Source organism: Odocoileus virginianus, chromosome 9 (assembly GCF_023699985.2).
Source record: "Odocoileus virginianus isolate 20LAN1187 ecotype Illinois chromosome 9, Ovbor_1.2, whole genome shotgun sequence".
NCBI lineage: Eukaryota > Metazoa > Chordata > Mammalia > Artiodactyla > Cervidae > Odocoileus > Odocoileus virginianus.
Window position 1 is genome coordinate 34,724,611 of NC_069682.1, and position 13,336 is coordinate 34,737,946.

General features: G+C 48.5%; 1 protein-coding gene across 1 annotated transcript in view; it reads left to right on the forward strand.

The window, feature by feature from the left end:
- The window catches only part of PCSK2 (proprotein convertase subtilisin/kexin type 2), a 231,432-nt gene that overhangs the window by 194,932 nt on the left and 23,164 nt on the right, over positions 1-13,336 (forward strand). Inside the window, 2 exon segments of the mRNA XM_070472194.1 lie at positions 431-519; positions 8,918-9,093. Of these exon segments, the coding sequence (XP_070328295.1) occupies positions 431-519; positions 8,918-9,093 (265 nt within the window).

Here is a 13,336-nt window from a genome sequence, read left to right on the forward strand (position 1 = left end):
ATCTCTGTCCCACAGCTGACAGGCAGCATTCACTTCCTGGTGGCCAGAACCAGCCTTGAAAATAAACACTAGCCCACAATTCCAGCTGTTCAAAAAAAGTCAGCTATTTCGACTAGCACCAATCTGTCAGTCTCATGTTTCGTTTTCACAGAAAGCCTGTGACTGCCTTCTGCAGGAAGACACTTAGATTTTAAAGTAGAGATCACCTTTCAAGGTTGAAATGTTCTGGGAAGACTCTTCACGGTAGAAACAAGCCAAGGGCGGCTGGGAGGTGGAAGGGGTGAGAGGAGAAACACAGACAGAAGATGCAGTGGCCTGGACTGGCTCCAGGCTAACAGAACCACTCAAAAGAATCAAACTGATAGAATGTAAGAAATCTTCCCCAAGTCATCTGACCCTCTGTCTGACCCGTCTTCACTTCTCTCCGCAGCCACGGGACGAGATGTGCCGGGGAGGTCTCTGCGGCTGCCAACAATAACATCTGCGGGGTCGGCGTGGCCTACGGCTCCAAGGTCGCAGGTAGGCTGTCCCATCCCTGCCAAACATCCCCAGGAGGCATCACACCCAGTCTCCGTCCTGGCCAGGGCCCGGCAAAAACTCTCAGTAGAGCAAGAAAGCAGGGATTGGTACAATTTAGCAAGGATGAAAAATTTTTTTTTAATTTAACCTGTATGGCAATATCAGTAAACTTTAAAAATTTTAAGGTTCACAGATCATAAACCCACAGGTCAATGAAGTTTCACAAGCCAACCACACACATGTAACCATCAAGAATCAAAACATTACCAGCACCCCAAAGCCTTCCTTGGGCACCCCTCAGTTGTTGCCCATACACACAAGAACAGTCATGACTCTGACTTCTAACAGCAAACATGGGTTATTCCCAGTTTTTGAACTTTCTATGAATGGAATTGTCCTGCGTGTATTCTTTGTGTATCAGTATCCTTAATATCTTTTTTAAAAAAAATTATCAAAGTATAGTTGATTTACAATGTTGTGTTCAATGTTGTTTTCTGATGTACAGCAAAGTGACTGGTTATACATGTGTGTGTGTGCGCGCGCGCGCGTGTGTGTGTGTGGGCACACGCACGCCCGAGCGCTTAGTTGCTCAGTCATGTCCAGCTCTTTGCAACCTCGTGGACTGTAGCCCACCAGGCTCCTCTGTCTATGGGGATTTTCCAGGCAAGAATACTGAAGTGGGTAGACTATCCATTCTCCAGGGGATCTTCCTGACCCAGGAATCCAACCGGGGTCTCCTGCATTGCAGGTGGGTTCTTTACCAGCAGAGCTACCAGGGAAGCCCATATACATATATACACACATAAATATATTCTTTTTCATATTCTTTTCCATTACAGTTTATTACAAGACACTTAATACAGTTCCCTGTGCTATACAGTAGGACCTTGCTGTTCATCCATCGTATATATAATAGTTTCATCTGCTAATCCCAAACTCTCAGTCCTTCCCCTCCCAACACCCTCCCCCTCAGTAACCACAAGTCTGCTCTCTACATCTGTGAGCCGGTTTCTATTTCATAAATAAGTTAATTCCTATCATATTTTAGATTGCACATATAAGTGGTACCATGTTACATTTACCTTTCTCTTTCTGACTTGTTTCACTTAGCATGATAACCTCTCGGCCCATCATGTTGCTGCAAAAGGCACTATTTCATTCTTTTTTATGGCTGAGGAGTATTCCATTCTATGTGTATGTGTGTGTGTATATATGTATATACCACATCTTCTTTATCCATTCAACTTTCAGTGGACATTTAGGTTTGTTTCGACGTCTTGGCTATTGTGAATAATGCTGCTGTGAACACTAGGGCACCTGTATCTTTTCAACTTATAGTTTTGTCTGGGTATATGCCTAGGAGTGGGATTGCTCAATCATATGGCGACTCTAGTTTTAATTTTTTGAGGAGTTTCTGTATTGTTTCCATAATGACTGCACCAATTTACATTCCCATCAACAGTTGAAGAGGGCTCCCTATATTTTCAAAGTATAGTTTTGTCCACGTATCCATAAGATGTAAATAGGACTCAGACAAAGATGGTAGAAAATGAGGAGGAACGCACAAATTATTGTAAACATACTCCAAACTCTTCAAAATGCTTTTGGTGGCTTGTTTTGTTTGTACCAAGCATCTCATTTTTAAGGGAAAATATTCTACCTAGAAGAATCTTTTTATTAAGTTCTACAGGAAAGATGTCTAACAAATTTCCCTTTATGGGGTCTTCAGAAACCGAGGGTGGCAGGTCACTAGAAACTTAGAAAGCAACACCTTTCCCCTGCCAAAAAAGAAAGGTAGAGAGAAAACGAATGAGGGGATAAGATGCTAGAGAATGAAATGGCTCCTCATTCATTCCAAGTTTTGCATTAAATTTGGTTCTTAATTTATCCAGGCTGAGTCACCCAACCTTGTTTTTCTTTTTTTACAACCATCTCAATGTGTTTTTTTGTTTTGTTTTGTTTTTCCTGGTGATTTAATGGAACCATAAACATACTTTGTGCTGACACTTGCATTTCCAAGGACCTAAATAAAGCAAGAGCAACCTATACAAATCCATCATTAACCTCCTTCAACACTGTCTGCTAAGCTGGCTGCCTGAGTTGGGTGCTGAATTTCATAGAAGAATACATCCAGAGTGTTCTGAAATGTAACTAGGGAGGCTTTGCCCCTCAGGGTTTCAATGCTCTGTGGTTGGTGAGCCTCCGAAAAGCTGGCATCAAAACGTCAGAGGCTGCTATGAGCTCAGGGGAAAATATAGCACTCAATTAATATTTGATAAGCCAGGCTCATACCTCCAGTGGTATCTGAATGGGGGGCGGCAGTTTCCTTTTCACAGGACAGAGTGGAGGCAACAGAAAATTTCAAACCTAGATTCCTCACTCACAATGAGGTCTTCCAAAGAGTTTTTAAATTTTCTTCATGCCCACAGTAACTGGGTTTTTGAACAAGGGATTCTTAAAACTACTACCCGCAAAAATTAAGACTTGCGATTAGTTCATGGCACTCAGGGATCCACTGGGGCCTTTTTCTCCATCAGCTTCTTTTCCTCTCTTGTAATTTGTGCTCTGAAAGCATTTGAGTGTTAGTCGCTCAGCTGTGTTCAACTCTTTGCAACCCTCCTGGGTTATAGTTCACCAGTCTCCTCTGTCCATGGGATTCTCCAGGCAAGAATCTTCCTGACCCAGGGATTGAACCTGGGTCTCCTGCATTGCAGGCAGATTCTTTCACCATCTGAACCACCAGGGAAGCCCCAAAGTATCTAATTCTCCTGCTCTTTTTGTTTGAAGTCCTTAAACGCAAGCCTGAGGCAAGGATCTGGGTGCAAGGAATTTATTTAGGAGGCAATCCTGAGAAGCCAGTGAGGGAAAGAGAAAGGAAGATAGTGGGAGGACAGACCAACAGAGGGTGTGTAGGTGAGCTGGGGTTCAGGGGACCGTGGGGACACCCCCTCAGCATTTCCGTCCCTGAGGGGAGGAGACTGGGAGTTTAACCACCAACCCCCATCTGTCTTCAGTGGAGAGGTAGGGGTCCTCAGCCACAAGCCCCTGGCCTATTCAGCCTGCAGCTCACATGGGCTGAGCTCCACCCCCAAGGCAGAGGACACGCCCCAGGCAAAGACCCCCCACCCCCACTCACCCCGGACGGGCCAGCAGGGCCAGGTGGGGTGTGCCAGCCTCTGACTTACCTCTGATCCCCAAGGCGAGCGAGTGCAGCCTGGCACCTCAAAGACAGAACCTGACTGGTGTCTGTGAACCCCGACAGCTCACAGGTCTCACACCACCACTCTGAAAACCCAGAAACTAAGCCCAAAGCCAGCGAGAGGCATTGCAGCCACACAGAGACCCTGAGCAAAGGAGCCTCCTTTTTCCACTCCCTTAACCCAGTATCCATTAACTATCTATATCCCTTAACTCCCTGTATCCATTCCTATGGGTCCTAAGTGCTCAGAGCCAGGCAGGTCCAGTCCCATGCTGTGTGCATCTAGACATCCCAGGGACCTCTGGACTTCCCTAGAGGAGCAGAAGGAATTCTTACTGACAAACCCCTAGAGAGGTACTCAGGAATCACAGAAGCAGAATGCTACCGTACAGACTTGGGGAAACATTTTGCTCATCCTGGCTATCAATTCCAAAAATTGGCTGGTTTTCATTCTAAATGAGCTATCAGTTCCAAAAGTTGTCTGGTTTTCATTCTAAGCGAGCTGTACCCTCTAGAGAATCTTTCTTTTCCGGAGCTTTCTGAGCTGGGGTCTGGGGGCGCCACCTGGTGGCCAACCAAGATCACCGCAAGTCTCAAGGTGTTGAGTTAGGGGGACAACGTCCCAAAGGAGCTCTGCGTGTGCTCAGTTGCTTCAGTCGAGTCCAACTCTTTGTGACCCTATGAACTGTAGGGGCTCTCTCTCTCTCTCTCTCTCTCGAGGAGTCGCTAAGTCATGTCTGACTCTTGCGACCCCATGGACTGTAGCCTGCCAGGCTACTCGGTCCATGGGATTCTCCAGGCAAGAATACTGGAGTAGATTATCATTTCCTTGTTAGGGGCTCTAAAGTTGCCTTATTCTGAAGACCCACTGGCATTTACATAATGATAACAGCAATAATAATAACATTTTGACTCTTTCAATGTGTCAGGCAGGATGCAAAACCCTTTACTCACTTTACTCTCTTTGCAAATTTATCATACATTGTTACATATTTTATATATGTGTTCCTGCTAAGTCGCTTCAGTCATGTCTGACTCTTTGCATGGCTCTTCGCCACCCCATAGACTCCTCTGCCAGGCTCCTCTGTCCATGAGATTCTCCAGGCAAGAATACTGAAATGGATTGCTATGCCCTCCTCCAGGGGATCTTCCCAAACCAAGGATCAAACCCGAATCTCTTAGGTCTCCTGCATTGGCAGACAGGTTCTTTACCACTAGCACCACCTGGTAGAACATGAACATGTTTACTATATAGTATTATCCCTCTTTTACAAAACATAATTGAACATGGGACCACACAGCTAGTAAACTGTAGAACAATGTAGCACCCAGAGCAGCCTGGGCCCCTGCACTAACATGCATCAACAACTTGCATGCCCCCAGTGATGGGGAAGTCACTCCCTCACAGGAAGTCTGTTCTGCCCTTGCAGGTGTGACTCTTAGAAACTTCTTCCTTAAGATGAGCTCTCTCTTTGATTTCTGTTGCCTATTTCCACGAGCACAGTTGTTTCCACCTCTTCTAGGTAACACTTGGCAGGAAGGGAGGAAAATTCCAATCAGTCCAACTCTGATACAGTAAATTCTCTGTAACATGCAGACCTATACATTTAAGATGTCCCAAAGTCTTAGCGCTGTCTCAAAACTTTTATTTCAGTTCAGTCACTCAGTCATGTCCAATTCTTTGCGACCCCATGGACTGCAGTATGCCAGGCCTCCCTGTCCATCACCAACTCCGAGAGCTTGCTCAAATTCACGTCCATCAAGTCAGTGATGCTGTCCAACTTCAATTTTTTTGAAAGTTTAATTATTTACATTTCCTTATCCACTTATTTACTTTATAAGTTTTGAAGAGAAAAGTTAATTTCCATTTTTTTTTTTATTTTAAACATGGCTGGCTCAGACAGTAAAGAACTTGCCTGCAATGCCAGAGACCCAGGTTCAATAACTGGGTCAGGAAGATCCCCTGGAGAAAGCAGTGGCAACTCACTCCAGTATTCTGGCTTGGAGACTCCCATGAACAGAGAAGCCTGGTGGGCTACAGTTCATGGGGTCACAAAGAGTTGGACACAACTGAACAACTAACACACTTATCAAAGTAACTCTTTAAGAAGACAGCCCATTTCTTTCCTTAGTTTTACCATTTAAACCAACGTTTGGCATCTTCAGTCAAAGGGCTCAAGACAAAATAATCAAAATTGAAAACGTCTTATACAAAATTCACAAAGTCCAAAAAATGGACATGAACTCTTCAATTGCTATTTCTTGCAATTTTGTCAGATATTTACTTCTGAGAGTATTAAAAATGCTCAAACTGCATCAAGCCTTTTGGGAGATACTGTCTCTTGCCTTCAGTCCCTTCCAGGACTCAGAAGTCGTGACCAGGGGGCCTACTGTGTGCCAGTCCTGCTGAGGGTGGGAGGATGCAGCCATGAGCCCGCAGACAAGACACCTGCCCTCATGCAGCTTTGAGTCTAAGGGGGAGACCCAGACCAGGAGCAAACAGGCACAATAATAGCAGATCATGATGCCAGTGTGCAGAATAACCAGGGATGATTCGAGGGTGGGTCCTGTAGCATCACTTCTGCGGAGCCCCTCAGAGCAGCCCCGGGAGGGGGCCAGGCCAAGTGGCATTGGCCTTACCTGCCTTCCTTTGAAGACAGAGCAGGTAGACTTATGTACCTGCTGTGGTCTCCATACAAGCTCACCTTTTGTAACAAGAGGACAGGCAGAGGATTTAGCACAACTCCTTGGGCTGTGAAGGCCCTAGAGGCCAGGACTGCAGTCGAGCAGTGCAGCAGGCGAGAGGCTCAGGCTCTGGGAGGGAGGAGGGAACCACCGAGTCACCACGAGTCCTGACAATGGGACAGGAACACTGACGGGCCTGTCGTCTTGCCATCATGTCGCATCAGCCAGCATAGCATTTTGCAGACACTAGGATGCTGAGTCCTGGCTGCCTGGGCTTCCCTGTTTCTCTCCACTCCCCGGGCCCCCACTCGGTAGCTCCTAGAGCACTCAGGACAGAGTCCCTCCCTAAAAACCCTTGGGTCACCCTGAGCCTCAGTCTTGGCCCCTAATGCTGCTGTTGCCTGCAAACATTAATTGTGTATCTCATTCAATTCATGCATACCTCATTTCTCCCAAGCTTAATGAGATTAAAAGAATGCCCGGGGCCTGGCCCCTGAATATGAATGAGAACTTGGCTCCCAGACTGTGGCCATCCCCGCCTCCCTGGATGTCAATCAGTCAGAAGATGAACGCACAACAGCTCTGGCATTCTGGGCATCACCAAGGCAGCCAGGGTGGGATGGAGGGGAAAGAGGCAGAGGACAGGAGCTGCCGAGAGAGAGCAAAGGGCCCAGCCAGTGACAAGATACAGGGAAGACAGTCCAGGCCCACGCTGGCCGGAGCTGAACTTCTCCCTCCTTCCTGTGGAGGCAGGCTGCTTGGGGCTGGTCATCTGGGCACTGGATGACTTCAAGACCATCTGAGTCTTCTCCTGGCAGTGAATACCAGTCTCCCTGCAAAGTCTCCCCATCCACAAAGTGGACACCACTTAGGAGAAGAAGCTGTGCTATTCAATTGATTCCATAAACTGCTGGCCACCTTTGTTGAATAGGTTTGATTTTTTTGTTATGTTTTTTTCCAATGGGCAGAATATAGTTGGACCAAAAGCAAAATGTGGAATTTTAGATTTTCTATCCCTAGTGAAATGAACCATAAAACTTTGCTTCTGGAAAGTTCACACCAAAGACTATGCTTACTCTGTAGGAGATTTTTTTCCAGGAGAAAGATTGTTAACTGATAATTAGTTAACGCTGGCAAAAATGGTGACCTGATTTATGGGTAGAGGATCAAAAAGCCTAGACCTGTTATCTCTGTTTTGGGGAAAAGCAACTAAAAAGTGGCCCAGGCACAGTATTTAGGAAATACTTTCCAGATGATCCTATAATTGGCTTTAAGATAGGTAACCCTATTACCTGAAACTAGAAAAGGAAAATCAAGGCAGGTCTCTAACTTTGTTCAACAATCAGCAGTTAGTTCTCAGAAACTGTCTGTAGATTTTGGGAAGTGGTGACAGGTACATAGGTAGCCAATATACATGAATCTTCCTTCTTTAAATTGGTGAGCACACCACGTTTCAGGCTGGCCCTTGTGTAATAAAGTCCTCAGACCACTGGGGACAAATAAGAATTGTGGGAAGCCAGGCTCTGCCTGTCTACAGCTCAGGTCTTCACTCCAAGGTCCAGTGAGAAGACTAACCAACACGTACCAACACTCTAGGCTCCTTGACTTAAAACAGTGTATGGAGCAGAGAACAATACTGCTTCCAGCAGCCGATATTCTGAGGGTAATAATGAAGGAACAAAACCCCTTTCCATTGGCTGCTGCTCAGTGAACCCCCAAGAGGTTTTTTTCTAAGCAGTCCCAGGGAGGGGGGGTGATGTGAACCCCAGCTCCCCAGATGCTCAGGCCTGAGAAGGGAGGACCTCTTCCTCCAGAGTCCCTGGACACTGGGACACACAATCACACAATCAAAGAAAAGCTCCCAGCAGGAAGTCACTCCTTCCAGGCATCTGGGTAGCACAAACTTTACAAAGGTGACCGGGGGGAGAAAGGGGTGTCTCCTGCACCCATTTCAAATATACTTTAGAATCACCCCTTGGACATTTCTGTCATCCCAAACCCCTTTTCAGTTATGATGCAACTGAGAGTTCTTCTTCCTGACCCTCCTTCTGCCCCTGTCCCCTGATCCCTGCCCTCTGCCCTCTAGAATCTCTCCTCAAATATCTAAGAGCAATTGCATCCTGCCACACTGTCATGCACAGTAGCTTTACTTCTCCTCTGAAAGGTGTTTTTCATCAGCCCCCAGTCCCTGGAGGCCAAGCTTCCGCTTAGAAACTGGCCTCATTTAGGTATTTTAGCAATCTTTGTCAGGGGTATAAAATTGCCTCCCAATAGGTACATAAGGAAAGGGGTGGGTAAAGTGCAAGGAGATGGGGTGGGTGGTTCTGTGCACCTTCCTGACCCCCGATCACCCCACTGTGTGAGGCTGGACTCGGGGTCACCCCCCTGACTCCAGGGCACAAAGACCTGTGGCAGACCCCCCAGCCACATCCAGGACCCAGCTCCCATCCCCACCTTGTCTCCTGTGAACCCGGGACCCGCCCACAGCACTTCCTTGCCCCATTGTGTCTGCAGGTATCCGGATGCTGGACCAGCCCTTCATGACGGACATCATCGAGGCTTCCTCCATCAGCCACATGCCTCAGCTGATCGACATCTACAGCGCCAGCTGGGGCCCCACCGACAACGGGAAGACAGTGGATGGGCCCCGGGAGCTCACACTCCAAGCGATGGCGGATGGCGTGAACAAGGTAAGGTCACTCCTGTGTCCTCCAGGGAATGGGGCAGAATGGGACCGGGTGGGATGAGGTGTTTGGGGGTGGGGAATGGAGAGGAGGTAATGATGGAGTGGAACAAGGGGCAGGGCAGGGGCGGAGGTGGGAAATGACACCTTGTGCCGTCGCTCAGGTCCTTTGAGAAACAGACCCCAAAATGGGGTTCAAGGTGCAGACTTATTGAAGGAGTTGCCTGTGAAAGACGAAGCGGGGAAAAGGGGCCCTTCAGAGGGAGAGGCTATCCTGGCCCCTGCAAAGAGGGGTGGGGAAGAAGGGTCCCACAGAGGACCCTTGTGGGACTAGCGCCCCACGGCACAGGCATGGCTGGGAGCAGCCCCGGGAGAGATTGATCTTTGTGCAAACCAGGGGGCTTCAGGGCACGGCAGGGGAGCTGCCTCCAGCCGCTCCCTTGGCTGGACTCAGCCATCCGTCCCTGGGATCAGCCCAGGAACGGACAGAACCACGGAGAAGGGATCAAAGCAGTATCTCAAAGGGAGGCAGCCAGAGCCTCGGGGTCACTGCGCAGGTCAGCAGCCCCTGGGGAGCGGAAGGAGGTGGTCTCTGGGATCCCTGGGCAGAGTCCCCTGCTACTTAGCATAGCCAGGCACCGGGGCAGAGTCTCCCTGGGTTCAGGCCCCAGGTCTGCTGCTCAGGGTCTGAGTGTCCGAAGTGACCTGACCTCACAGTGTCTCAGTGTGCCTGCCTGTACAACAGTGACAACGGCGCATTTCTCCTGGGGTCACCACCAGGTGTGAGGTAGACGTGCAAGTGTTGGGCCCTGGGAGGTGCCCCGCAAACCACCAGTGTTTGTCAGGGTCGTTACGGACCCTTAATTAACTGCCCCCAAACTCCGAGGCATAAAGCAGCAGGTTTCCCTAGGCTTGTGGACTCTGTGGTTCCAGAATTCAGATGGGATCGTGGAGACAGACTGTCTCTACTCCAATCCCTGGGCCTTGACTGGAAGGCGGGGGACTGGATCTCCAGGCTAGGTGTGTCCACCTGTCCCTGGGAGGGACTGGATTACTCACCCTTGATTCCACCTCACCCACTCCTCAGGGCACATCGTCATTGTGTCTAAGTCATCTTAGTCTTTTCCCAGGACTGGACTTGCCCTCGGGTGATGTGGTGCCCTGTCCCCACTCTCAGGAGGTCTGAGACGCCACACAGGTCCCTGACACTGGAATGGCACAGTGCAGTATACAGAGCGGGTTACTGATAGCATTGAGGGTGGAGTAGGAAGTGATGCTGCTACCCCATCTCAGTGCCCAGACCCTTAGGAGTTTACAGGGTGAGACTTCTGACACATAAACAGCTACTTCCTTATTGAGTTATTCACGGTGTGGAAGGAGAGAGAAGGCTGCCCATCAAGCCCAGGATCAGGTGACAGCAGGGACCCAGGGGAACACACCCCCCTGCCCATCAGACACGGATTTTCACTGAGAAGCAATTTTTTTTGACACCCAGAGGCCGAGAGTCAGGGAGGAGGTGACATTTGGGTCAGAATTTACGATGCAGATGGGCTCAATGAAGTACCTCCCAGGACGGCTCCTGTCATTCTCCAGGAGCTTCTGAACGGCTCCCTCACATCCCCGGGCAGGGGAGTTCTATCTCTTCCATCTGCAATGTCCCCTGCTGCAATTAAAAAGGCTCTTTCAAGTGTGATCATTCTGCAAAGCATGCCAAGTACGCCGAAATTTAAGAGAAAAAAAATTGTTATGACTTATTGTCAGACAACAGCATGTAAATATTTTACAAAGTGGAGAGTGGTGAAAAACACACAGTTTCTCATTTGAATCTCCCTCAAACTGTGGGAAAGACTCTTTCCTCATTTCAAGGTAAAAATATTTTCGGACAAGTTTACAGACTTGTGTGAGCAACAGGGTGTTACACATAGGCACAGCCTTCCTCCCGATTACTCAGCTGTCTGGTCCAGTCTAAAGGAAAACACTCCCTGAAAGGTGATCTCTACCTCAACAGATTTCCTGGTGGCTTAGCTGGTAAAGAATCTGCTTGCAATGCAGGAGACCTGGGTCCGATCCCCGGGTTGGGAAGATCCCCTGGAGAAGGGAATGGCTACCCACTCCAGTATTCTGGCCTGGAGAATTTCATGGACTGTATAGTCCATGGGGTTGCAAAGAGTAGGACACGACTGAGTGACTTTCACGTGCACCTAAACAAAGGTGTCAGACAATTACCTATTCCACTAAAGCAGTTCTGACGCTTGTCTTTGAATTTTAGCATCTTGCAGACAGGTTTGTTTCACCAATATAGTAACAATGAAAAGCAAGAAGAAGAGGGACTTACCCAGTGGTTTGGTGGGGGTCTGCAGTGGACGTGGCTTCAATCCCTGGTTGGGGAACTGAGATCCTGCAGGCTGCATAGGGTGGCCAAATGCACAAATAGATTAAAAAATTGTTTTTTAAAAAAGAGGAAACAGAGGATAAGAGAACTTTTCAGGGATGTACCATTTGCCACAGCACCACTCCCAATCGTATGATAACTGCTGCTCACATACACATCACCTACCTGGCTCTTTAGGGATTTAAGTCAGTGTTTCCTAAATTTGCTCAGTAAACATTTTAGGGAGGAAGCAAGGAGCAGGCATGAAGGACGAGAGGGAAACCTCTCCCCCTCTATTTCCCGTCTTTCCTCTTTATAGGTCTATGTGCTGAATTTCCAGTAAAGACATTCTTCACATTACATATGAGAGTAGGTGACAGACAGAGATCCCTGAATTATGATAGCCAGGAACTGACTTCTCAGTTCAGGGTAACCCAGACACAGACCCTGAGACAACAGCTGAGTTCAGGTGGTTACTTTGGGAGGTGAATGGGACGCCAGGAGTGAGCGGGGAGGTGTAACCAGGAAGAAAGGTGCCAATAAAGGATTTGTCTTCGAGTCAGCTACCACTGAAGCTGGAACCCAGCTGGGATTAACTGGAGCTTAATCCCACGGGAAAACTGGGAAACTTTGCAGAACACACGTTAAAGCTAGCAGCACGATACCCGGCAGAAAAGTCAGTGGTTGAGACGGTTCCCAAGTGGCAACTTCAGCCCAGGGGCAGGTGTGCAAGGCAGCCTTCAGCCTCTTGGGAGAAATCCCTTACACGAAGACATGCCTGTGCTGACATCTGTAGACCCCCAGTACACAAGAAACCATAAGGTCGAAGGAATACAGGCGACAACCACTACCATCTACCACAATCTCCAGGGTGCAGCTTGGGCAAAGCCTAGTTGAGCTTGGAGTCATCTTTCTCCGGGTAATAAAGGATCAACAAGGTGATGCATTTGTTGATTAGAAAAGGAGGTAGCCCTTGCAGAGAGACTGATGGAGAACAAAGGCCTGCGGATACAGGGCACAGCATGTGACGTCACTCTGACAACCAGAAGAGGAATTCAGAGACCACTGGAGGCTCTTGAATGCGACAACTGACTCATGAACTTCTTTCCACACCTTAAGGAAATGTACCCAGGGAAACCCTGGCCCACCTTTGGCTCTGATGACTATACCCCAACCTCTTATTAATCACTCCGCAGGGTTGCTATCAGAGGGAACACCTTAGGAATATTTAAAGATGAAGCAACAGAAAATGTCTGAGGCCCAGATGAGACAAAGCATTGATTGTTTATTTCCTGAGCATAGCAGGGAGGGTTGCAAGGGGCACGGACACAGGTCTGAGATCTTGGAATGGAATTGTACATGGGGTCACTTGCAAGACCCTGGCTTTAAAGGCACCCTCCAGGAAGCGGGGGTGGGGCATGGGCAGGCTTCCCAGGGAGACAGTGATTAATCAGGATGAGCAAGGAGAGGCCTGGTGACCCTGCTGAAATCTAATCAGAGCAGCCGGTGGACCTGGTGATGCAAGTGCCGGGCCTCTGGCCACAGTGACGCCTCCCCGAGCCCTGATTCAGGCTCTGAAATGAAGGTTTCAGACAGAGGTTTCCACCTGAGTGGCAGCTGCTGCTGTGTGGAATGCTTATCACAGTTACAATCCCTTCTTTCATTTCTGAGAAGGAGAAATAGGAGCAAAAGCTGGTGGATTTCTAGTGACCTTTCCTAAGTGCCAGTGAGCCTCAGGTGGAGTGGCCAACCACCCTGGTTGCTCAAGGCTTTCTGGGTTTTAGCACTGAGAGTCCCACTTCCTGGGGACTCCCCAACTCTGGACAAACCAAGGCAGCTACCACTCCCCTTAAATAAGCCTTCTTGACGGTGGTGGTCA